The 27,601-nt window shown below is 40.5% G+C and overlaps 1 protein-coding gene across 1 annotated transcript; it reads right to left on the bottom strand.

Moving 5' to 3' along the window:
- Positions 1 to 263: 263 nt before the first annotated feature.
- On the bottom strand, positions 264 to 23,295 carry zgc:158766 (uncharacterized protein LOC100009641 homolog). Its single transcript, XM_034697014.1, is given in 7 exon segments — positions 264 to 394; positions 397 to 537; positions 540 to 815; positions 818 to 1,580; positions 2,565 to 2,762; positions 22,951 to 23,050; positions 23,165 to 23,295. Coding segments are annotated over 4 exon segments (1,095 nt in total). The 5' UTR covers positions 1,365 to 1,580; positions 2,565 to 2,762; positions 22,951 to 23,050; positions 23,165 to 23,295.
- Between the last annotated feature and the right edge of the window lie 4,306 nt (positions 23,296 to 27,601).

Raw genomic sequence — 27,601 nt, 5'->3', positions numbered from 1 at the left:
AAACTTTACCAAAGTAAAGCTGTATGACAATGGCAATGACAATCAGGTCCAGACGTTGCCCAGAGCTGCCCTTTCACATATAGCATACAGGGTTAATGTCTGGACATGTTCAGGAGTGCTTTGCATTTATCAAAGGGGCTTGAATATAACACCTTACAGGTATTTTACATAAATACAACTTATCCTATAGGTTCTTTATGAAGGGTGCTTTGAGCCTAAGAAGCTTAATAGTTTTCAGCTGGTGTGATAGATTTGGCGTTCAGTCAGCTTATACTGCACACACTGCTGGTGTTCAATCTATAAGCTTCTAATCCTATACCGTTCATCTTGTTTTGAAGTTTCATCTCATACCTGGCTCCCTCTTTGCTGCTCCTCCTCTCAGAACCAGGAAAGCTGCTTCAAGATCCAACTTCCCAAAGCGAAGAGTGTAGCCGTTCATCAGCTTTTTGGGGAGATGCTGGGATGAGCCTCCAGAGGAGGATCGTTCTCTGTGACCTTTAACCTGTCCTGCCTTGTTATTTCTTTCCAGTGACTTGAACGTCTTTCAGCCCGCCTCTCTGCGCTCCTCAGCCCCCTCTGTAAATAAAGCAAAGGTGTACTGGGCCTTGAGTCGTCACTACTAAGCCAGCTCCGGCTACCCAGCCTCCGAGATAAGAGGTCTCTGGAGGACGTCCGGGTTTCAGGGCTGCTGCCCGGTGTGACTGTCTTTTCTCTTAGTCTAGCACTGTGCTCTGAGCTTTCCTCAAGAATGGATTCAGAGCTGGCCCCGAGGCTCATGGGGTTCTGCAGGGCCTCCATGTAGGACTTCCTGAAAGTCTCCTGCTCTCAAATGTCACAGAGTCCCTTGGGAGGCGGCGTCGAGGGCCCGGATTACTAAGGTCCGTACTAAAAGAGAGCATCTTGGACCCTAGTCCTTGCTCACTTTCAGTGCTTTCTTTGCTCCCTTGTGTAATCTGCTCCTCATCAGTGGGTCCTTCGATTTTAATCAAGGGAGTAGTGCTGGCTGGTGGACTGACATTGTGGGTCTCACTGCTGGGTTCCATGCTGTGTCTGTTTGGGGAGGCAGGCTCAGAGAAGATGGAGTCTCCCTGAGAGTGCAGGGACTCTCTGGAGCTACGGTGGCTGTCCAAAGTCCCTGTGGATCCACTCGTGCTGCAGGTGCTGAGCTGGCTGCGGAATCCACCTCTGCTGCATTGCATGATGGCGTCTGAGGTGCTGTTGACAAAAAGTGGGTTGACCACGTTCTTCCACGGTGTCCTGAACACGGCCTTACCGGTGGTGAGCAGACAGTTCTGTAGCGGATGCAGATTTCTGTCTCGTGTTACATTCTGCAGGAACTCAGCTGTGAAGACGCTGCCATACATGCTCTCTGCGATGGGGATTTCTGTAATGGCCTGCCCACTGGCCGACAAACATTTTATCACGAGCTTAGAAGTCTTGCGGCCTAAAGGAACTACTTGTAGGTAGAAGTCTCCTTGCTTTAGTCGCACTTTGTGCAGAGGGGCGATCTGGAGGACGACTTTCTCATGGATGCAGAGAGGCCAGCCCTCATGGTAGAACAGCAATCCTCTGAACCTCACCTGAGAGAAAAACAGAGAAGTCAGTCATTGCTTCTCACATAAAAAATATATTTTGTTCTGTGAGTCATGGCTCAGCTGTGGTACGACTTGCATCATTACAACTGACACCTGCAAAGCCGTGTTCAAGCACATGTTAACTCTAATGCAGAGGCAAGATGTTTCATTGTACGCAGCAGATGAATCACTGTCAGTGACTGTTAAGCTACAGGAAAACCTGTCTGATCAGGCCTGGTTTCGCAGCAACCACATCGCAAATCTTCACTCTGACGTAGTAAAAAACAAACCCTAAGAGCAAAGAAACTGATCTCAAGAGGTGGCGTGTTTCCTCTGTTATGTCAAAGCAAGGCCAGGGATGTGATCTCTCTCTGAAGCCTCTCATATTGCCTACAATACAAAGACTCTCATGCAGCACTAGCTTTTCTCAGGGGCTAGGCTTAGGAGAAACTATTGCACTGTGGCTATCGACACAGTGTAATCACTGCAGAGATGAATACAGAGGAATTAAGTTTCAGAGCTTTGAGTGCAGAGTCCTTACACAGAGCAATCAAAGCGTATGTGAGAGAGTACTGAGTTTCACTTCTGGGCCTTTTGGCAGCCTTTCAGTCAGACTACAGTTTCCTTCTGTTTGTCTATTCAGAGAAAAATATCGGCTTTCAGCCTGTTTTCCAAACAATATTCGACTCTGTCTCAATCTGATGCTTGACCTTCCCACTCAAGATATTCACACATTCTCACATTCTTTATTTACAAACATGTTGTCTCATCCCTTCAGTATTATTCAATGATTTAAGTTTGCCTCGGGCAGAATTTGAGTCAACATGACCTGACACACTAAATCACCACTAAAATATGTTTCAGTTTATTCCTCTTGTTGGGTCCTTGCTGCCTGTTTTTCAACTTTTCATTTCATAAAGATTAACATCTATCTGTACTGTAGAATATCACCAATGTGTTCAAGATAAATCTTCGATGTTAACAACTCACAGAGGTTTCTTGTTGGATGATCTGAAGGATCCTCTTGGTGGGAAGCAAAAAGTCAATGAGGCAGCGGAGGCCGTCTCCTCTATACTGCCTTTCCACCACACTGAAGAGCTGCCAGAGGACCGTGGCAGCAGTGGCACTAAAGGGTCGGTACAAGGCAGACAAGGTGCTCTGGATACAGCTGTCCAAAGACTCAGCGTCCTGAGGGAACAAAAGAGCTGGATTAGGTTGGACATCCTGAAACAGGGAAAGTTGTGCTAAATATGTCATGAGTACAGGACGGATCAAGCCACATCAAAGCCATTGCTTGTAAGACATTCCCAAAACATTAGAGCATAAAACCACTAAACCGATTTGGCTTGTGACGCTTTGAAACAAAGTAATGTCTACTTCATCGGATTTTAACAACTTGGTGGGAATACGGCCTGTAGAGAGCCTGGCCAAAGACTGTTTTTTTACTGACTTTGTTTTATTTGAAGACACATCATCTTTGAAAACATTCGAAAAACTCTGAGAGATAAAAAAGGAAAGACTTGAGGAAAGTTTGAAAATACTCAGGGATCAGCAGGGATGTTACTTCAACAAGGGTTTACTGAAATGCTCTGTCAGGCTGTGTATGGCACTGACCTGCTTTGAGCTAAATGCTATGGCTAGGCCTGCTAGCCTACTCACATTGACAATGCTAAGATGCTTATGTTTAGCACCCACATGTGGACCATAGATCAAATCAAAGTAAGGTATGCTAACATTTTCTAATTAGCAATTAACAAAGCCAATGTACTTTTACCAATACCTTTTATGGCAATCAATCTGACTATAGGCATGATATTAATTCAAAACGTCAACCTTGTGATCAGTTCATGAAAAAGTAAAAATAGTATCAAAGAAATGTTGTCATTAGTTCCTCTAGAAAAACTCAGATACAACAGAACCAAGTCGTCAGAAATTCATCACTATCTGGGCCCCATTTATAGATTTTACTCTCACTGTTCCCTTTTCACAATTACCATAATGTTGAGTCTCCTGAAGCTCTTTGCTCTTTACTCTGTGTGGGAATAAGAATTGAAAGCTCTCCATGTCATTATGCTCCTATTTTTATTTATTTATTTATTTGTATATATTTCATTCTATGTATTTATTATTATTTACATTTTATTTTGCTTATTTTCTGCTATTATTATTATTATTATTATTATTATTATTATTATTATTATTATTACTACTATTACTAATATAACATTTATTTATTTTTTTACCTGCATTTGTCTTTTTCCTGTCTGTTTTCCAACCTTTCGAGTGCTGAGTGGTTTGGGGGATGTTGGGGATGTACATGTTTGTGTTTTGTATGTGTACATATCTGTTCAAAATTAAGAAAAAAATATAAATAAAGTTATATGTATATATATATATATATATATATATATATATATATATACATAATTTTAAAAAATAGTTGCACGTCTGACTAAATAACAAGTCATTTCCTCATAGTTTGTGTATTTGAAATGGATTTAAAAAATGGGGTTGCACATGCACTGTGTCTACTGATCATGATTCAACTTAGCCAGACAGTCAGGAAGTTGAACATGACAGGAAATGACCACCATGATGGCCTTTCCATCAGAGCGAGGGGAAACACCTGGTGGGAGTGACGTCACGGTCACTGGACACAAACAGCAGAACTGGAAAGTCCACACTGGACTCCAGTTGTCACTGGGATTGTACAGTGATACCCACTAACAACAACCATGTCTTTACTGACTATTAACTGACCCCTTCATGACCCAGGCCACCACCACCTGTCCGCACCAAAGCAAATGACATGTCATACACTGATAGTTACAGCTTCTCCCGGTATGAGCTGGGACCTGTGGCAACAAAGCAGTCCTGGATGAGGTTGACCTTGTGTTGTAGCTGTGTTCACGGCTCAGGCTATGACCCCCCCTCTGAGCAGTCAGAGCCAAGGCCAAACATCCCTGAGCTATCTGTCTTTCCCGAATGGAACACAGCTGTGCAATAGAGACATCAGCCTCCAATGATAACCACACAGATGGACAGCAATTCCAGGGAAAGTCCCACACTATGACAACTGTGTACCATACAGAGGAACGTGGGGGGCGAGGACGCAGCTCTTCACAGCCACTTGAATGTCTATGCTTCATTTGCATGACAAAACACGTGTGTAAAATAAGATGCATAGAAAAAGATATTGCTTGGGGAATTTATCCTGTCAGACAGCCCGTAGTTCACCCTTTGTAAGATCTGTCCTGTTTATCTAAGCAGCTAAGGACCATCAATTAGAGGAGAGCAAGTACAGTTCAGCGCATTGGTACACATGCCACGACTCTACTACAAGGCGCTCATTGTGCACTCCGCCTCTCTAAGTGCTATGTGCTGTACAGTGCTTGTGCCCTGAAACAAAACGCCCACCTCCATTAGCAGCTCTCCTGCTTTTGGTGAGACAAAAATGTCTCTGGGCATTAGTCACTGTTACACCCGGGGGGAGAAGAATAACATGGTGTTTTATTGGAGGAAAGCTAACAATGGGAGGAAAGCCCTCGCTACATACTGTAGTTAGCGCACAGCAGCAAGTTTCTCTTCAGGTTCCCAAGGCATTAAAAAAGGCTGTGGTAGTAACAGAGGGTGTTTTCAAGAACAGTTCAATCAGCAGATCAGATATTTGAGCTCTAATGTAAATCACATGTTGTACAGGGGGAGCTGTCTGGTGACAATATTTAAAGGGCGGCCATTTTTTAATGCCAAGGTTGGAAAGCTCAAGTGTTATTATTACATTTTACTGCTGTGTTCCAGGTTGTAATGCCTAATGTGGTTAATATTAAATTGTGTTGTAATTACACTATTTGTATAGAAATTACCAACTTAAAATATTTAAAAGTGAAAATACAGAAGGACAACAACAAGCCATATTGAAGTGAAACAACATATCTGAAAACCATGAACAATAACTAACTATTAACATTTCGCAGATTACAACATGTGTGAGCTCAGAAGTGTTTGAACTATAGACTGTATAAAATATGGACGTAGTATCCGTGACATCACTCATCTGTTTCTGAAAGCTGTTTTGAGGTCAATCGTCGGTGGCAGCCATATTGCTGCTGTAGAGCGATTAAGATGTAAAGAGGCGGGCTTTGAGCCTCCTAGCCAACAGCTACAGTGTTCCCCCCTGTCAATCAAGTCAGCTGTGCCTCTCATTGGAAGACTCGTAATCTAAAAAGTGTGTGCCGATCGAGAAATGAGCTATCCAGACTACACTCGTCTTTTGTACCAGGCTGTAAACATGTTTATTTCTGCTGTAAAGATCACTTCTTTTGAATTGGTGTGTATGTGGTTTCTGGTACTTCCGAAGCCAGCCTCAAGCAGATCCTTGACGAACTGCAATTTTTAGCACTTCCGCATTGGACTCATATTTTTAGACCCGAGGTTCCCGCTGGTTTGAATGCTAATGTAACCCACAGATAGTGTTAAACAACACTAAGGCATATACATAGTCTGTATTATTATGGACTGTGTCTCAATGACATCATCCATAGGTTTCTGAAGAAGTGTTATAAATCTAAATAAGGGTGGTCAAGATATTGGAAAAGCTGACTCAACATGGTTTTTGATCAACCTAGCATCAGGCAAAGAGGTGAAGTTGAGGCAGGCCTTTAGCCTCCTGGCTCACAGCGACAACGGACCTGCCTGTCAGAGTGATCAGCTGTGTCTCAAGTTATGCAAATGAATGCAAAACTCTGAACTGTAACAAAACCAAAACGGATGAGTTAAAAATAGTCCCCCATACAGTGTGGATGTTATCTGGACTAATAGGTTTTTGTACAAGGCTGTAAACATATTTCAGTTTGCTGTAAAAGTGTGCACTTTTACATCAGTGTTCATTTTGCTTTCTGAGCTTTTAGAACCAGACTCAAATGGCAATTTTTTGCACCTCTATGTTGGCATATTTTGTTTAAGCACAGAAAGTTGTCACTTGTGCATGCAAATGCAAGAAAGCCAGCAAAGCTAACTGGAAAAGTAGCTAGTTTGTTGTTTAATGCTAACTTCATTGGTATTCTGACAGCAAGTATTTTTTAGATCTGCTTTATTTTTCCTTCTTGATGAATTGGGGAGAAGTTAATTAGAATGAGTGTTAGATTTCTGAGTGATTTGCAAACTTTGAAGTAGTATGATACTAACAACATTTGAACCTCCCACCTGAAGTGCAACATGTGGAGGGGAATGGACACTGTGGGAATATGGTGGGTGTAATTTGATTTTAAAGTAGGCCCTAACACCATGTCTATATCCAAATAAATGGAAAATATACACAGCACTATCAGCCTGTAGATAATATCTGACACAAGGTATAAAATACAATCTAAAGCTTTCCTTTGTCAAGAGAGCTTTTCAAAAAAGTGTCACCTGGCAAGTGGGTGACATATCTGCAGGTCTCAGCAGAACGCCTGAGTTCAGCCACCAAAGCGGAGCTCCCCATCCGCTCTAAACCACAGAGGAATGCGGTGTGTATGGTTGTGTATGTGTAGCCCTCAGACCCTCAGACAGGACAGGAGCAGACTGGGAAGTCCCACCCTTTCTGATGCCAGGTTTCTGTGAGCGGCCGCCTCTGTGATGGAAGGCTGAGGTGGTAATTAATGGCTTCAAGCTCCAGGTGGGAAGGTTTTGTCTATGCCATGAGTAAACCAGCTGTTCAGAGGTTGAACAGAACCAGAGAGTAGGCTCTCAACAAAGGGGGATTGGTCTTTCAGTGCAACAGGCAACTAACAAGAGGCTTGATTTGCTTATACTGAGATACTGTATATTGTGGTGTATTCAGGATTGAGGTGGGTACAATTATTACAATGCAAAGGGAAGTTTCTAGGCAACTGAAAAGCTATTTCAAGTGTTTTTAAGTGTTTTCAACAAAAAACATGAAGACATATCAACTATGCATGGGGAGAATGTTTCATTGCCATCTATACTCATCACACAACAAGTAGAGGAACATAAAAAGGAGAGGAAAAGTAGTATGGTGTTTGGCAAAAAAAGGAAAAAGAAAGAAAGAGCCAGGAACCTACAAAGACAGAGTGAGAGTGAGCAAGAGGTGGCCACTGACACATTTAGTGGGTCAGGGACACAAAAGGCTCTGCCTACCAGGCCTCCAGTGGAGCATGAAGCCACCAGGGGAGTGTAACAGGAGAGCCCTGGAGCCCCCATACAGACTGCTCACTAACCAACCTGCTAACAGCCTGAAAAGCATCAGGCTGACAAAGGCTACAGGTTGAACAGACCTACACCACTGCCAGGTGCCAGGGCTCTAACAAAGGAACCTAGTGAGACCTCCACATTGAGCCTGCAGTTTGATTCAGCTTTTGATCCAAACCAAAGGAAACTTATCTCATGAGAGGGGGGAACGTGAGGAGAGAAGGTGGGGTACCTAGGGAGCAAAACTTGGATCTAAAAACTCACAAGCAAGAGCAACAATGAGTTTATCAATGAGGGAAAATCAGTAACTTACTGATGATGTATAAATGTAAGGAAAGCAACACTGTTTTGACAAAATAATGCCCTTTATAATTTAATTTAGCAGAAGCTTTATTTTTTTTTTATCATTTTTCTTTTCACATTACACCTTAACAAACGTTTTCACCTCTGCTACTATGCATTTTTGTTAATTTTTTAATGTGTTGGGTCGGGGGGGGGGGGATGAGTAATATTTAACTCAACATTTATGTTTTTGTTCTTCAATGAAAGAATCAATTGTTCAATAAAATATTTAACACTTGATAAAGTTCCACTTACAAATAAATCTGTTTTAATTGTATTATTTTGGATGGATGTCTGCTCATAACAAAACAAATATTTATGCTTGGATATGATACCTTTCCATTAAATTACCCTCAATTCCCATTAATTCCCGTAATTCCCATGGAAAGTTTCCAATTTCGAATTTTTCCAAAATTCCCCAGCTTAACTTCCCGTGGAAATTTGCCAGAAATGTTCCACCCCTTTGCAACCCTATTCCATACACATCACATACCTACATTTGAAAATCTAACTGAATTGCATTGAACATGCACATAAATAACATCAAGGCTGCATATCTATGTGTGTATGAATGCTAGTGGAATCTCTTCATCAGACAACAGTACAATATTAGAATAGCTCTACAAAAAGACACCAGAATAAAAGCTATAATGTTATCTCAGCAGATAAACTTTAACCCTCAGAGACCTGCACTGACTGTGAGACAAACACAATGAGGCCTGAGGTGACGGATCAACAATAATGGAAGCCTGGTGGTGATAAAGTGGCCCACCCAGTCGTCTACAGCAAAAGATTTTCCTTTACACTGCGTTTACAGTCCCTCAGGCTGTGCTAAGAGGAACCAGGGTGTTGGTTATCAAGGTTAGAGATACTTTAAGGCCAACTTGTAAGTTTAGCTGTACGTTTCCCTCTTAAGTAAGGCGAAAAACAAACGACCCCACGGGACAACTATCTTATAGATTCCCATGCTGGTTATCAGAGACCTCATTTATGTGGTCAGTCTAAAACTAATGACCTTGTCCGACAGGATGTAAACAACATTGACAGGATATTGTTCTTGAGCAGCCCTGATAGACCTCACTGACCCTACAGATACTTGTTGTTCTCCATATAGCACACACAAATTCATATGTTTGTTGAGGTCTTTGTGTAAGACTCCCCAACAAGAAGAGAAAATGAGAATGGGGGTTCTTCAGCCAATCAGAGCAGTGATGAGCAGTGACAGGAGAGACAAAGGAGACTAACAAAGGGCAGAGAGGGTAAATATAGCATCAGTGCATACCAAAACAAGTGGGAGAATGATAAAGGAAACTGACTTATCAGTGAGGATACAAACTTGTGTATTTGACTCAACCTTGAAGCGATATATAGAAGGCTCATCAAATCTTGTTTACTATCTTTTGAGTTTTTCTGCAGCTAGAATCTCACAAACGCTGAGGTTTCCAAAAATGAAAATATGCGTGAAATTAACCTGATTTGTCTTTAATGAGAGATTCCCTGTATTCAGTTGTAATGGACAACCAACAGGAAGAAGACCTGTTGAGGAGTTATTATTTTACAACAAAACTCCCAGTGGCCTCCAAAGTGAACACAGAGTTCTACAAACAGGCATGTATCTGAGAGTAGCAGTCAAAAAAATCTAAAAATGTATCATCTGAGAATGTTTTTAGTGACAAAAAAGGGAGGCAATGAGTTGAAAGTGAAAGAATTAAAGTTGTATGACAACAGCAATAAAGTGCCAGATCAGCGCAACTCTTCTACTACATTACCCTCTCACTAAATGCATGCATTGACAGCTACCTGCTATGCTTTGGCTAGAGAGCCAGAAGTCAAAATATCAGCTGCCTACAAGCTGAGACAAAAACATCCATCCCGTGAATGCACACAATTACACACACACACAAGTATACACACAAACACACAGCGCACAATTGCTTAAGGTACCCATGAAGCCAGGTTTACCCTCAACACAAAAGAAGTAAACAAACATAAAACACTGACAGAAAAATAAACTTGCACAAGGTCTCAGACACATAATTCCAGCTCGTACCTTAATACTCAGGTAGTTGTCGCAACTCCGGGACTTTGCTCTGGAGTGCATTTTGCCCAGTGACATCATTTATGCACCAGACAAAACACAACAAATGATATGTGTCATGAACTCTGAGCGTTAAAATCCAGCGTAAAATCCTCTCTGTGAGTCATTGCTGTGATATCAACAGGTCCCGTGTGTTTTCTGTCCCTCTGTTCCCTCTGTGTGCTGCGGTGCAGGCAGCTGGAGCAGACTAAAACTCCTGTCTGAGCGTGAGAGAGGCAAAGCACTAGGTTCCCCGTCACTTACCCTCCCTCCCTCCCTCCCTCCCTACAACATAACCTCCCCCGCCCTGCTGCTGCCCCTGCTCTGCTACTGAAGCCTCCTCCAGCTGTGATAATGCACACGGCTGCAACTTCAGGCTGCTCATTCAGAAATAAAAACAAAACAAACAAAAAAAAAACACTACCTGACCATCGCCCCAAGCCTCCACCCAGCAAGGGGTTGGACTCTGACAGTCCTCTCTGCCCCCCTGACCCCTTGCACCCCTACCTCCACCAGCAGATCCCCTCCACCCCTCTTGCTGCAAAGGTCTCTCTTTGTCCTGACAATACAAATGGACTAGGGTTTCAGCTTATTCTGCTGCTTTTCAAAGGGAAAAAGAAAGAAAGACATCAGCAAAGGATTGGTGGCTCAGGTCAATCACTACAATGGTGCTCCCTTAAAAACTGTCAGGGAAAAACCCAATCCTTTGGCTGTCTCCTAAACCACTGACACATGTGGGACATCCTCCCGTTACATAAGACAAACACGGCATCCTTGAAATGTCTTTAAATGCTTCATAACAGGTTGTCTTTGACTTCAATAAACTCATTAGATCACTCTCCTTAAAGATGACATCTGAAAACTCTCACGAGACACAAAAACACAGGAGCGCCGAGCGTGTTTTTACCCCAGGAATGCAGCAAAGTGACAGTCTGTGAGCTTCCCATCTCCTTCTAAACACAGGAAATCCTTGTTCAGGAAAACATGCTCTGTGAGAATGCACGCTTTGTGTGAAAATGTGAAGATCATATTAAGCCGGCCTGTGTAAACAGAGAAGGCAGTGAGGATAGATAATTGGGTTGGTTTATATTTAGAGAGACGCAGACATCACAATGGCCTGACAGAGAGGGAAGGACACGCTGTCTCTGGCTGCAGTCACTCGTGGGCCGCACATACTCTGCTGTGGTAGAAAAATAAAGAGTGATAATGTATCAACTGTAACATCATGTATTGTAATATATACAGTAGATCTACATTTAGTCTTATGGATACATCTACTGTGTAATTTGCTGTATAAATATACGCACACATATGCACCGTTCAAATATACACTCCTCTCCCTCCAAGTCCCATAACGACTGTGCCATGCCTGAGTCTATAATTTCTGTCCCACTGGGCTGGTTTTGCCGTATGAGAGGGTAGTTTTTCTTCTTCTGAGCCTTTGCATTCCCTCCATTTCCTTCTTTTTACTTCTTGCTTATTTAATCTGGTTGAAACGATGGTACATGAGCATTAAAACAGTTTCAACTCAGGTCTCCAAATGACCCAGGCTGGCACATGTTCAAGATGCAGGGTGCCCACAAAAGCACATTTTGGTCAGTCCTTTACAATCTTGAGGCTGCAGCCCTGTCTGTCATGGCTGCATGGAGAGTTGTTTTGCAGGTTTAAATGATGTGAAGATGACAGACGACAAGAGACGATGGGAAATGTGGGGGAACGTCCGGTAAGAGAGATCCCCTGAGGATCTCGCAACGGGGACAGTGTTTTACGACCAGTATCTAAACCCCCTAAGCCGCCAAAACTGTTCTAAAAATTGTATGCATTTTGAGGGATCATTAAAAATATACTTTCAAAAGTTCTGAGGACATTACAAGCTTGGCTGTTTGTTCCATCTGCTGCTCCACCAGCACAATATGTCAGGCAGTGTTTTGGCCTCACATCTCTCAATAGGAGGAGATGGAGACACACTGCCCATAGTAATATAAAGTGGTATGGATAAACCAAATCCATATGGTACACACGCAGTAGATTTGGTGTAATGGTCTGTTTTCTTTGTGATCAATATTCTTGACAGCTGAAATGTCAAATTAGTTCTTTACTTTGTTTATTTAATACAACATTAAGACAGAAGCTATTTAAGGTCTCACACTAAGTTGATATTTTTCTACCTATTAAAAGATATTCAAACTGTGTCACTCGTCTGACCATGTAACAACCATCACTCATCATTCATTTCCTCTTTATCAGTGGTGGAAAGTAACAGAGTAAATTTACTTGAGTACTGTACTAAAGTACATTTTTTGAGTATCTGTACTTTACTTGAGTACAATTTTTTGGGGGGAACTTATTACTTTTACTCCACTACTCCATTTCTGTCAGTGCTCTAGTTACTCACTACTTTTGATTTGAAGTCAGCTCATGAATTTCCTTCTCTTTTATGAAATCTGATCCCTAAGACAGTAAAATGTGTCCGTTCTGTTTGTCTCTGTGGTTTAGCCATACCTGTATATCGTGCGTCTCCACGGTTGAACGTGGAGCAAACACAGAGAAGATTTCACTCAGATCAGGCAGTTCATTTAGAGGTGGTAATGATGGCTTTAAGTCTCCACCTGAGCACCCATGGTCATATCTTCAGCCCGTGTTAGAGGTTTTTGAAATTAAGAATGATACGTATCGTTTGAAATGTTCTCCCCGTTTCCCATTCTGCCCAAACATACAAACATTCACTGTCCAACCTGAGAAAGCGTGTTGAGCTACGTAACATTTGTTCAATGCCAGATCAACTTACTACTTAGTAACTTAGTTTCTGTTTTTATTCCATGGTATAGTTTTTAGAGATGTCAAGTAATGTTTTCTAGATGAACATGATGTAACTGAATGTACTCCTATGTATTCTTGACTGCATTTATGTATTGTGAAAATATATCGCTTCGAGATGTTTTAAGTACTTTGAATACTTAAGTATTTTTAAAAGCAAGTACTTCAGTACTTTAACTCAAGTAATAATTTCACAGAGCAACTTTCACTTGTATTGGAGTAATATTTCACATGGAGTATCTATACTTTGACTTAAGTAATGAAGCTGTGTACTTTGTCCACCACTGCTCTTTATACGTCCTCTTTGGGCATGAGTTTCCTCTGTGAAGATCAGTGTGTGTTTTTATCCCTGATGTTTTATGTCAGGAATAAGACCTGCTGGATAAACAGTAAACAACATGTTTTCTGGAGCCAAATCTCATGTTTGAGATTGACTTCATGATGCTAATGTCTCTGTATGCACAACACAAATAGATCCATTTGTGGGCTTCTTACGCTCTTATCTACAATGTGCTTTGATTAAAATCTACACTGACAGCAGTAAAGTTGTGGCTGGTAAACCACGAGCTCTAATTATGCTAATATGTTTGCACAACTGCAAAAATTAAACTTTTCCTGTTGTTTTTCCATGAGGTTTAAAATAGCTTTGTTTACGCAGGATTGTGGTAAACAATATTTATGTGATCTGTGAAAACAGATAGGGCCGTCCCAGGGGCCACACACCGTCTGATAAAGCTACCAAGGGAACAAATTAGTCAGATGACATGAGAGCTGCAGCTTCATCATTTCTCATCGTCATATCTGACCTTAACTCTGCAGATAAAAATATGGGACAGATTTAAGGAGGAGGACGGATGCTGAGGTTGTTTGGATTAAGATTGAAGATTTTTGAAGACCATTTCTGATGGACGCACACACGAAAAAAGTTGTTCACCAGAAAATGGAAAAATTCAGTGAAGGCTTTAACTAGGTCTTACATTTAGACGAGGTAAGATTAAATGTATGCTGTTGTAAATACATGGGTGGTCATTCCTGACACATCAACACTCACACACAGACTCTTACACACACACACCAAACTGTGGAATGTGACACCTTGGTCCTACATCACTTCGTACCAACCTCACAGTGCCACCCAGGCCACCCAATACACAGTTGTCATGAACTCTTTAAACTTCAACCCTGTTCTTCCTCCTAAACTCAAGTAAGATATCTCAATCTGTCACAGCAATCATCATGTTTAAAAGCTACAGCAACTTTAAAATCCATCCAAAATGAGTCGATTTGATCTGCTACAGCTCAGGGCTGCAGGTCATTCTCAAAAACAATGAAGAAATGGTAGTAGCAACTTCTTGGAATGTTTTGTTCTGTCCCACCATCAGTTCAATACTCAAAAAAGCTCAATACACTACGAAACAAGGCTGAGAACAACAGCAGAAGTCACATTGAACAACTTGAAACCCTTAAATACGACTATTTTGCCTTCTAACGAATACATAAGAGATTTTTTACAAGTCAAACATCCACACTCCACTTCTATACCAGATATACACTCTCTTACTCACGAGTTTACCAACCAACATTATCCAACATGATCCCAAATACCCATTTCCAATTCCTCTGAATTTTAACAAAACAAAATACAGGAACAGAGGGTTTTCATACTTACAGGTCTATAGAGAAGCTGACTCCATATTAACAAGAAGTCATCCCTCTCCTTCAGTTTGCCTCACACAGCCACGAGAACTCACATCACATCACCATGCAGAGCTACTGCCCCCTTTGCCCCTTCCCCGACCAGTCCCAGGGGCCTGGTCCTGAACTGTTCCTCCTCTCTCAGACAGACACTGTGCTGCTGATGCACACTTCAGGCTCCAGCATTCAGATTGATTGCCTTGCTGCACAAATGCACACAGCTACACAAACACAAACACCCACATAGTACCCCCAACCCCCCGACCTCCCACTGCCACGCAAGACTGCTCCCAAATCTGCACAGAGACGATGATGCATTCAAACAAATGCCTCTTAAATCAGATTTGGAGGTGAGTTTCCTGCTTGGTTTTTTTTCCTGATGTCTTTATCAGAGAAAAGATTTCACCCGACCTCCATGGCAGTGTGGTGCAGCTGTTACACCAACAGCCTCCAACCATGTCCATGCTCCTTACAGCCGGGAGAGAACGCCACCTGTCATAGCTGCCCTAATGTACCTCAGCCCCCCGCCGTGTGGACGTCTCACTCCAACACAAAGGCCAGTGTTTTCTCTGGGCACGCGAGCACAGGTGGCTGGAGGAGGCAAGGTCGAGTTACAGAAGCGGCTCCCACATCACAACTCCCTCAACGAGTTATCATGGAGTCAAGGAGAGGACATGCTCGGTCTGACCAAGTCCATACCATGAAATGTCAATGGGAGCGCGTTATGGTTTATTGAATGATCCCTAACACAGAACCATCAGATCAGATTAGATTAGATCAGATCAGATCAGATCAGATCAGATTAGATTAGATCAGATCAGATCAGATCTTGTCTGATCTGATCTGGTCTGTGCTGCAGGGCTGCAGGTCAGGGGAACAGGTAAGCCATGGAAAATGTTCCCTATATTAAAAACACTAATGTGAGATTTTAATATCCTTGTGCAGACTTGCCTGATTACTCACGCACCCATATATCTGTTTCAACAAGCATTTATACATACATCCTATGATACTTTAGACCTTCTTACTACGTCATGAAGCATGCTTTTAAACTCCATTACATTGCTGGAATGAGTTGTCTATTTTCAGTATTAAGATGATGGAAACTCCTACAATCAAATGATTACATTTCAAGAAGTTACAAATATGTGTTATCAGAGTTCACCTGATTGTTTAGTCATAGGTCACATGTGACAGATTATCAAACTCACTTTTCCAAAGCTTCATTCTAAGAACAAATGACACAAAGACTGAACAATGCCTCACAGATCTGACAGAAAACCACTGGACACTTAACATCACGACACAAAATCCAAATTAATCCCAGCCAAAGCAGCTTAATCAGCCCTCACCTCTCTTTAGGTCTCCAACTTTGAAGTCTCCGACAACAACACATGCAGCAGGAGAAGCAGGCTCTCCTGGCTCTGAAAGGCTGACAGCTGTCCAACTAGAGTTGAGGACCGGCCCCCTGAGTGAGTCCTGGAGGAACCTGACATGTTCCATCAAACGCACAGCTTTGTTGACTGAGGAGAATCACAATATTAAGGGCCAGCCAGGCAGAAAGTTTCCCGCCCCCCTAGGCATCTCAATTCCTCGGCAGGGCGTAACCCAGTCGTTTTATCTGCACCCATCTCCCTCCTGTGTGTACACTGTGAGGGGAGCAGAGAGCGGTGCAACTCCACAGGCCCTACAGTGTCAACAAAGTCTAGACAACTGCCCTTTACCTGTGATTTCTGGCCCTAAATATCTAATGTATTTACTCTTACAAACTTTGAACTGGGAGATTTAGTATTTTTGCATCATTTAGTCACATTTTTCTGCCATTTCAAAGGACCCTCTTGACTCCCTGTTCTTCCATCAGTAATAAAATTAAAGGATTAAAGATAACTGTCACAATAAAAGAGATCCACAGGATCACAGCCGCACTGATCCACACAGACAATGCAGCACCTGTCAGGGTAAACTGCCTCCAGTGATTCTGAACACACCAGATGTCAACCTGCATTGTTCTATGGATTACTAGAGCCACTCACCAAACACCTCCAGGTGTGCATTCCACACCAGGCAGAGGAAAGGTGGGAGCCACTCCTCTGAATCAATAAAAAAGGCTAACTTTTCTCACTCTTGAGGAAGGAGAGACTGTTTAAGTTTGGTCAAGAGAGGCTGAAAGTGATCTGTACAACTTCAGAGCAGAACAGTATGGTGCATGAGGGGTATTGCTCATGCGGTCCAAGGTGAAGGGGAGGTCTTTGGTCTGAACTGTACACCTGGTCTGTGCAGGCTCTCTAATCTTTAGAGGAAGGAGGAAAGATCAGAGGCTCCTCAAGTACTTCCCTCACATTGGGCTGAACTACCAAAGGTGTGTAAACATTCACATGAAGTCAATCGCTGGCAGTCAAAGCTGAAGAAGTGAGTTAAGCCAAGCTGAGTGTTCCATTAATACAAAAAGATCCAAGTAAAGACAGAGAACACTAACAGTTAATGTCACATTAGTGATGATAACGTATGCTTCTTTTATATTTCTGACATTTGTCACAAAATAACAATTAATACCATACTAGCTATATTGATTGATTGATTGACCAACATTTAAAGTGTTTCATGTAGCCAAGATACCCAACAACTGGTGGTACTTGTTCCTAAAATGTGTGATAAGGTTGTGTTCTCTGTGTTTTTATCAATGAAAACTGTCCTTTATGGTTATTGGATCAAAACTCTCTGACCCTGTGTCCTCATACAGAGGCAGAATTTCCAGGATTCACATCTGTGATGTGTTGGATAACAAGAAAATTACCAGGCCTTTACATAAGTTGTATTAGTTACAATTTTGCTCTTACCCAGTGGTATTTAAGCACTGAAGCAGGGCCGGCCCGTGGCATAGGCAGTATAGGCAAATGTTAGGGGCGCCGCTAAATAAGTGAGAAAGAAAATTTGAAAGTAAAAGGAAAAACAATATTGTTTTATCTAATTTAATTTTGGATTAAATTGCAGAATGATGCCAGTAAACCTTTAAAAACTTGTGATTCACTTTTGGTTTTAAAAATAATGGCTTGCAAATTAGTTTTTGAAGTCCTTAAGTCTTTATGATTGACCTGTTTTTGTTTGGTTGTTGTTGTTTTCCTTACACTTTGGAAGCTATTAGCTTAATTAGATAGAAAATGTAAGCTAGGCTTAAATAAGCATTTTGCTTCTGCCTTTTCAGTCACTTGTGACTTTACTGTTTAACAAAGCTAAATAATCCATACTAGATTTTTTTCCAAAAAAAACTGTCAAACATTTTTTTTCTGTTATCAGGCGCTAGTAATCTTATAAAAGATAGGAAAAGTAAATTATATTCCAAACAAAGGCTTGAACATGTTGGTCATCTTTATAACATAAATACTGACATCAACAAAAGTCACTATACAAGGTCTGAACCTCCACAAACATTCCATGATGAATATGCAGTTTTCTCAGGAAAAGAAAAAAAGTCTGGTACAAGACATGTCCTCATTTCCAGTAAATCTGAGGATGTAAGACACACTGATAACCATCACAGGGCTCATTACAGGCCTTACTCCATGTCTCTGCACCTGATCATTTGGGCAAAAAAACTGCACCTCTTAGCAGAAAGAGGTGGGGGTAGAGAGAGAGTCAGAGAAATAGAGGAAGAGAGTGAGAGAGAGAAAACGATAGGGAGGGCGGGGTGTTTCCTGTTTCCATTGCTCTAATTAGACCTGTCTCTGGAGGATAGGGCCTATCAGGAAGAGGAATTCAGTCATTGAGGAACCCCTTCATGACAAAAATGCTGAGTTTTCATACTTAAAGAGTTTCTTTTCCACTTTATTTTACTTTACTGGTCTCAATAAGTTCATGGAAATATATACCGAAATTTACACATAATTTAAAGCGTAATATTCATTTGTGAGAAAATGGAAAAATCATATTTCACCATCTCAAACTTTACAGTTTAAATTCACATGTAAACATAACTCATGTACCTGTTCCTAATCAAGCTTACTTCAGAGCTCCTGTGAGGAACTTTCTGTTTGTGTTAAACTGAGTGATCCCTGTGCACCGAGCTGTACATCTTATCTCTTTGCTGATTTTGTCCTGTACATGTGTAGGAAGTTGTTTCTTTATTATTCTGAACAGACCTTTCTTTAAAAGTCAAACCTATCATTCATCCAGAATCTTTGCTGTGGGAGAAGTTTAAAAACAGACTCTTTGTGGCAGCATGCAGTCAATCACTTATATAGAAATATTCAATCTTGTCAATGATGGTCATGTTTGTCTTTGAAGGTCATTATAAAGTTTGTTTCGTAAACAACTAAAAACTCTTCACAGGAGCTTTAAAGGGGGGAAAAACCATACCATTCTCTTTGTTGCCACTGTTGTGGCATCTTGCTACTGTCAATGTATCTGGCCTCTATTGGACAATGAGAGCGCATGTTTTCATATACTAAACTGTTTGTGACTTGTTGTTAGAGTAATCATTTCTACCCGTTTACAGTTTCTGTGTGGATAAACCAGAAACTACTCTGCTCTCTAAAGAGGTTGAATTTTGGAAAACTGTTTCAGTGATTTTAGCTATCCAGGATAATTTACCATCATTTTAATCAAAGTACATGAAAACAAGAACAGCTACGAGGACATGAACCCCTTTTAAGTGTTTGGTTCTCTACAGCAGGGGTTCCCAAAGTATGGGTCGGGACCATAGACTGTAAAAAATATGGACGTAGTATCCGTGACATCACCCATCTGTTTCTGAAGAGCTGTTTTGAGACTAATCGGCTGCGGCAGCCATATTGCTTCTGTCGAGCCAGTGTGACGTAAAGAGGCGGGCTTTGAGCCTCCTAGCCAACAGCCGCAGTGTTCCCACAGGCAGATGTGCCTCTCATTGGAAGACTGGTAATCTCAATATCTTCGAAATTGTCGAATTAGAAAAAAATTCACCCCCCTCACAGTGAGAGGACATTGAGAAATGAGCTATTCAGACTACACTCATCTTTTGTACCAGGCTGTAAACATGTTTATTAATGCTGCAAAGATCGTCTTTTCCCCATTCATGTGTATGTGACTTCCGGTACTTCCGGAGCCAGCCTCAAGCGGATCCTCGATGAACTGCAGCTTTTAACACTTCCGCATTGACTCATATTTTTAGACCGGAGGTTGCCGCTTGGTCCGGACCCTCTGGGAGGTTGCGAGACACAAATGGGGGGGCGTGAGATGTCTTCCAGAATGTTTTTTACAGTGATCTATATCTACTAATATTACTATTATTATTATATTATTATTATTATTGTTTTTTGTTTTTTTTTGTTTATTTACCTTGTTTTCTCATGTTTTATCTTCCTTTTAGTTTGAACTGTTAATTATTATTATTTGTTTATTATTATTTAATTTTTTTGTGTGTATTTTTGGTATTTATTTATTTTTCTTCTCTTTGTTGGTTTTTTTCGTTACTTAGCCTATATATAATTTGTTAACTTGTGGTGAACAAAGAAAATACTGAAAACATGCAATAAAAAAAGTTGAATGACAAAAGTTATCTAAAAAAAGAGTACATTTTATCCATTATAGTAAAAAATATTTACAAAAATAGTAGCTAACCTTGAAATAAAACCTTGAGAATAGAAAATCTAATGAGTTTTCTGCCTTTCTTTGTTGCCAGATGACTCCTAAGTTTAGGGTTAGTGAGCAGGTAATTATCAAAAGCATAAGGAGCAGTAGGTGAATTCACAACGGCACAGGAAACACAGACACATACTCATATAGGTAGGGTCATTTTCTGAAGACCAGCTAAATGAAGCCACATTAAATCACTTTGAGGGACAGTGGGGGTCACGAGTCTTTGGCACCAATATCTTATGGCTTCATTTAGCTGAAAAGTTTGGGAACCCCTGCTCTACAGAACTTGAACACTGCCCTCCTCTGGTTGTGAAATAAATATAAACTTATATAAGCCTGCAGAACACAGCAGAATGGAGCACATTCAACATTTAAGAGACAGTGGTAGACTCACTGTCTACTGTGTTCGACACAGCAAATTACTGCAAACTATAAATTCAAAAGACAACAATAGTTGGAGTGTCCATAAACTTCTTTCCTTGCAAAGACACTATAAAAGTGACGAATATTAATAATCCGTTTGACAGTCCTGGTGTATAGTAAGCCTTTGCTTCATCTATTAGTATGCAGATGAGGAGAGGCAGGCTGAGAGGGAGAGGTGAGGAGGGGGGATTTGCAAGACAGAAAGCAATGGTTAGAGCAGCTTGAGGGAGCAAAAGAGCCATCCAGCAACCTTCATCCAGCAGCTCACATTGCCCGGCAACCTCACCACCAGACAGAGAATGTGTACAGTTGTCTGCAGACTGCTCCTGCTTACTCACTAATAAGGATTATTACTTACAAACACAAGAAAACCAACAGTTAGATTGATTTCAACTTCATACTACCATGTTCTAAATCTGCAGGATATGTTTGTTTGTATTGTTTGTATGTTAGCAGAGCAGTTTTTGTTTCCAAAACAACAATAAAGAGCCACTTAAGGTGCCTATCGACCAAGAGTTCCAGTGTCTTTTAGCCCCCAGAACTACTTTACCCGGAACTAAAAGGTTCCTGTGCTCCTATTGTTGTCTGCGTTTCAAGCGCGGGCCGAAGTTCCGGGTAGATTGTGCAAATCAGGCCAGTGACATATGGAGAAAAAAGTTATGTTGAATAATATTTTGAAATCTTAATAAAAAAACTAAACTAGTTTGCATTCCCAGGAGCTCCCTCTGTGTTTCAACAACTGTGTTAACTCCACAAACATCATTACGTTCAACCGAAAGTCCCAGGACCTTTGAAAAGTACTACCCCCAAGCAGGGGCTTTTCAGGGGGGAGATTATCTACCCCTGAACTAAATTTAGACCCTGGTTCCTCCGGTCAAATCGCACGTAGTTCAGGAGTGAAGCCCCTAGTTCCGGGGTGAAGTTCCTGCAGTCAAAAAGGCCTTCAAAGAGGAAGGTCAGAGCTGTTTTTCTGCATTGTAAAGAGATGTCATAAACTGCACTGGTGGCATTCACAACAACCCCTGAAAAGTAGTGTGTGCATTCAAACAAACAACCTGTAGCAATCTATTTTAATGCATTTCTATGGATGTGACACCTGCCTAACAACGTTCTTGGATTACAAACATCTGGCTTTGTCTTTGTCGTGTGGAAACATTCAAACCAGCTTTATGCTTACATGATATTAATAAGTGGTGGCTTTAAGTTAATCTATCTCCCCAAAGGAGCAGTGGATCCATCAGACATCTTTAAAAAACTGCAGTGATACATTTGAGCATGGTAAGTCACTTCTCCTGGCTACATTTGTCCAAACATTATGGTTTTTAATCACGCAGAGAAACTTGTATTAGAATGAAGACAACAGCCTTCCTCTTTTGTGTCACATCTGAGAGTTAGAATTAGTGAACCATTTTCCCTCCAGATTCAACTCAGCTCAGTTTAGGGCTTAATCAAGTGGAAATTGGGAATAGGGGGTTGTGGGGGTGGCCAGGGTTGGGGTGCAGGGGAGAATGGAGCAATTGTTCAGATAAAGGCCTCATGTTGAGTCAGCTTTGATGTTTCTCTGGGGGGATATGCTGGGATTTTACAGTAGCATTTCACTACATGGCTGTTTGCTCACCGCTGGCAGTAGCTGCAGGTTGCAGAGATGAAAATAAAAAAGGGCTTCAAAGTTGACCAATCTGTGCTATTTCTGCTTCATCTTGACTTAAACTTTTTTTTTTGGTCACCACTTCAAAAGCAATCTCACATTTTTTTTGCACTGAATATTTCTCACAATCTGCTGCACTCCCTCACATGGACACCCAACAATATCAACATTCAAGAGAGATTCCCCTGCGTTTGCCCCTCGCCTATACAAGCAGACAGGCTCCCACTGATCTATTATGTTGCAAAGCCTTTCTCATGCATGTCTTGAATGAAAGCCAGCGTATCGATGGTCTGAGGATAATCACGTTTTCCTGAGGCAGGCTTAGCCGCACTAAATAAGCCCACAGAAGGGGAAAAAGGTGGGTCAAACAAAACTGTTGTAGGAGAAAGCTGGCAGATTTTTGCCCCACTATAAGCTTTGTACACAGATATGAAAAGAAGTACAGAGGAATGTAAAGAAAGACAGGAAAACTTCTCTCGAACTTGGAAGATAGTTTACAAAGTTTGTAGGGAAAATAATATAATTTACAGAACTTAATGATGTACATTTCCCTATGAACGTCATACCTTTCCTACCTCTGTGTTTTCTCCCTCAGCAGGTGCACTTGGTCCACTTTGGAGATGCTCCAGTGCACTGTCTCCAGAAACAGTCTCCTCTCCGCTTGCCGACTTGTTGCTGAATCAATAAAGCCTCCATGTGAAGTCCGTGCTCCGCGATTTGTTCCAAAACAACGGCGACAAAAATGCCAAAAGTTGCTTTAAAGTTAAAGCGTCTTAAGTTGTTACTCACTTTGCGGGGAAGATGGTAGCTGCCAGTGTTTGGTGCAGGTTCTCTCCAAGGCGCACAAAGTGGATATTTGCATTAGTCTGACCCTCCCCTCGCCTTTCAGAGCTGCCATTGTTAGTCCCAGTCGGGGCTCGGATTCAGTCCTTCCCTAAATCCCTGACGACCGGAGCAGGGAATGCTGCTTTTTTTCAGCTGGCAGTCTGGCAATTTACAAAAAAAAAGGCGTCGACACAAAGAAACTATCATTACAACATTTAGAAGACATTGAACCATCTAGAAACAAGATGGCATAGAGGAGGTTTAGAGTTCATCTTTGGAGTTATGACGCTCTTGTCAAGATTTGACTTGAATGACAGGTTACAGGTAGACTGCACGCATTTACGTATGGTCACGTGACAGGCACGTTTAGGATAGTGACAGCTCAACTTGACCTCCCGCAGTGATGAGAACACCTGACATGTCTAACACCTGACATGTCTGCTTCAAAATGACTGATTTTAAGCGTTCATACGGAAGACGATTTGGGCCACTGAAAAAAAAAACTTTATTATAATTATTATTATTATTCATCTGAGAAAAAAAAAGTCAGAATTCTGAGACTAAAGTGAGAATTTTGACTTTAATCTCAGAATTATTATTATTATTATTATTATTATTATTAATAATAATAATAATAATAATAATAATAATAATACATTTTATTTATCTCTCACTTTACATTTGGAGCAAATCTCAAAGTGCTAAAGTGCATAATAAAGGGGCAGTAAGAATAAAAACAGGGTTAAAACAAAGTAAAATGCAGACACTTGTTAAAAACACTGTGGAAGGTCAGATATAAACTATGGATAAAACCAGGGAAATAAAAACTAGGAAAAATCCCTCTGAAATAAAAGCGTTTTTAGTCCCTTTTTAAAAGACTTTATCTCAGAATTCTGCCTTTTTTTCCTCAAAATTCTGAATTTAATCTCAAAATTCTGAATTTAATCTCAAAATTCTGAAATTAATCTAAACATTCGGAATTTAACCTCAGAATTCTGACTTTTTTTCTCAAAATTCTGAATTTAATCTCAGAATTCTGACTTGTATCTCAGAATTCTAACTTTAATCTCTGAATTCTGACTTTTTTCTCATAAAAACAATAGTTAAAAAAAAAAAATTAAGTTGCCCTAATCCTCTAGTGGTTCTTGAACTTTTTGCCCCCTGAGGGAAGAAACTTAGAATAATACCATTAAAGCCTAATTTGTGAAGATAGCATTTGGTGTTGGACTGAGAATTGTCTATTTTTGTCTCAACTGATTTGAAGTCTGTATGATTGACAGACTCCACAGTTTGACACTTTATCAATTCATAAGTTTAGTTTTTCATGTTCAGATGCATGAAGATACTTAAATCCTTACCATTTCTGATATATGGCTTATGTCCCCTTTAATACCACTGGGATGAATGTAATTTTCTTTTTTAAGGGCTCTAATACTTACCCTTGATGACCATGAGTGCTCAGGAAATCCTTGGCTAACACTTGATAAGTGATTTGAAGCAATCTAATCTAACTTTAGCAGCTGCACAGTTAGCAGCCCCTCTTGTTTTGACCAGGTACTACGAGTTATAGATTAGAGAACAGCCTACTTCATTTTGTGTTGTGCCATTTCTTTTTTATATATACTTTTGAAAATGTAAAAAGGAAGCCTTTAAATGTTTAACAGGAAAACTCTTGCTTTCTCTTTGTCAAATCTTACTAACCTTACCTTCCACGCTTGCACTGTCAAGTTGCTTACTTTTATTCAATAGTTCAGTTCTTGTCAGTCAAAACAGTAGTTCCAAGTGGCAGCCATGATTTCCATTATTGCTGCTAACTAATACTTTGAAATAGAATACAAAATCAGTCCAATTTTAGGGAAACTTATAGAACTCACAGAATTTCCCTCTTGAAGAAATGAAGTAGTTCTGATTCTGGTCCTGAATATTAAGGGGATCTGAGGGGATTGAATATAGGTTGGGTGCAGATTTGCTGATACGATGTGCAATTTTAGGCTACATCAAAGGCATTTGAATTGGTATCGTGAGAACCTCAAATTTTAGCAGTTGTTTTTCAATTAAAAGAGATTCAGTCACTTTGAATGAAACAGCAGATTCCTCTGCCTTGCTGGTGTAGTACATGTATGAGACACCTGGTACCTTCACCTTCTTAAATCCACCAATAATATCTTTGATTTTGAAATAGGGCATTCTGCAGAATGAGTATGTTTACTTCCATATGGAGTGTTGTTCATAAATTCAGAACTTTTGACAGGATACTGCCTCTATTCACCATTGATGGTTATTTGTTGCCATCTAGTGGCGGACTTGACTTGACGCAACACAGACTGATGACTTGCTTCAATTGTCCAGGTGAATAGATGTTGGGACAATTACTTTTGGGGCCCTTTTTTCCAGAGTAGCTAGGTAGCTAACTCATTAAAGATCATTTAGCTTAGTTAGTTTTCAGGGTCCTTAACGTCATAATGTTGTACACACTTGTCAAGCTGTAATTACGTTGAAATAACATTCATTCCTTTTTCACTTCAAGTAATACAAACTAATTATTAAAAAACAAAAAAACATAAATTTCTTTGTTAAATGTACCATACATAAAAGACACAAAATACACAAAAAGAAGTGAACTAGCCCTGCGTTATTTCTTCACTTTCAGGCCCTGTCTTCTCGGAGCCCTAATTTAATTACTACAAACTAATTGACACACAGGGGGCCATCGGCTGCCTGCACCAGTTATAGCCAATTGAAAGCACTACCCTGTGGCTTCAGTCTGGTCCCAAGGCTTCTTTCTACTTACAGAACAACCAGGGGGAACGTTATAAGTACACACTGTGAGGTCTGCTGGGAAAATCTACACAGCCTTCACTGAAGCTAAGGTTTGTGTTATGGTTTTAACTTCCTTATATTTTTGGACCACACAGTGGGTGCTCTGTTTTCTCAGAGAATTAAAAGGAAGTTTAAACAGACATAGGTAAGACACTTCTGCTTTCATAAACAGGTTCACATCCGTGACCAGACAATTATACATCACCTTTTGAAAGCACTGCTTTAGGTTGAGCAGCTCTTCCTGCAGTATTATCATGTCGGTGATAGTCACTTTAAAATGTGTCTGCTCTAGCTGTAAATCACTTTGCATGCTGCTTTTTCAAGCTCTATGGCCAAAGACAACAGGATAGTTTTAGTGTTGATCTTACACCTTCTAATCAAATGACTTAAAACCAGATATAGCATCATTGCAATTTCTTGTCATTTCAAATGATCAAAAAAACAATCTATTGTTACAATCAGGTTGTAATATCATGTTTTTGATATTTAAGTCCTTACAAGTAACTGATGTAAATTAGCTTTTAAGTAGCCCTGATAAAATTCATCAAACGGTAACATTTATGTTCAGTATTGTACGGTAATAATCCATTTGCAAATAAAATGAATACATATAAATACAATTTGAATGATTGTTTATGTCGTCACCCTATTAAAATAATGGCCTAAGTCATTTTTTTGAATTTTTGGGAAAACACAAAGAAACCTTACCAAATACAGAGCATATGATATTTATCAATCATTTCAATCAAAAATGCCTTGACAGTGGGTGACTGTTGACATACATAGAAGGTTGTGTGTCCATAATGTAACATTAAAGAATAAAGTGACTATTAGGCCAATTCTCAAACATTCTAGTGCGACTCAGGCAACATTAAACCTGGCTTAAACTGCCCTTTCATTCCATAGTGCAAACTCAAAACTGAAGTTACCCTGAATTAAATTGAACAAATATCAGGTAAATCAAATTGGTCAGGAGACAGTCCCTTTCCTCACTTCTCCAGGTTTTCTTTGCTGTTTTTTATTGAACGTAACCCATTTCCAACATCCAGTTTTGACAACTTTTTGAAACCTGACTATTAACTGTCCTTTAATTCCATAAAGCAAACTCAAAACGCAAATAACTCTAACCTAAATTGAACAAATATCAGGTCAATAGTAAACCTTATCATTCACTGGTAGAAACCGATTCAAGAATCATGTTTAGAGCTTCTTCTGCACTTTAGATTCTGTTGCTTCTTGAATCAGCTGCCATCATGAAAGCTTGTTAAATTGCCCAAGTCAGACATTTCATCCTAAAGAATCAAACATTTTGACTTAGGACAAGAATAAAATGGCCTAAGTCACCCTCTTGACATAGGCCATTGTCCGAAAGACAATTTTACCAGAGGTGGCCAGAATCATCAAGAGATGATTTAGGCCAAAAATTCATTTTCGTCAAAAAATGACTTAGGCCATTATTTTAATAGGCTGACGATGTGCTGCTGTTGTTGTTATTGTGTTTCTATCCACACTGTGGCAGCAAACACACCATGATCAAGTTTGTTATTAGCAGAAATAAACAGAATGTCAGTGAGGTAATAT

This window comes from Notolabrus celidotus, chromosome 12 (assembly GCF_009762535.1).
Source record: "Notolabrus celidotus isolate fNotCel1 chromosome 12, fNotCel1.pri, whole genome shotgun sequence".
Lineage (NCBI taxonomy): Eukaryota > Metazoa > Chordata > Actinopteri > Labriformes > Labridae > Notolabrus > Notolabrus celidotus.
The sequence above is the reverse complement of the archived record's forward strand: the minus strand, read 5'-3'. Positions and strand labels throughout refer to the sequence as shown.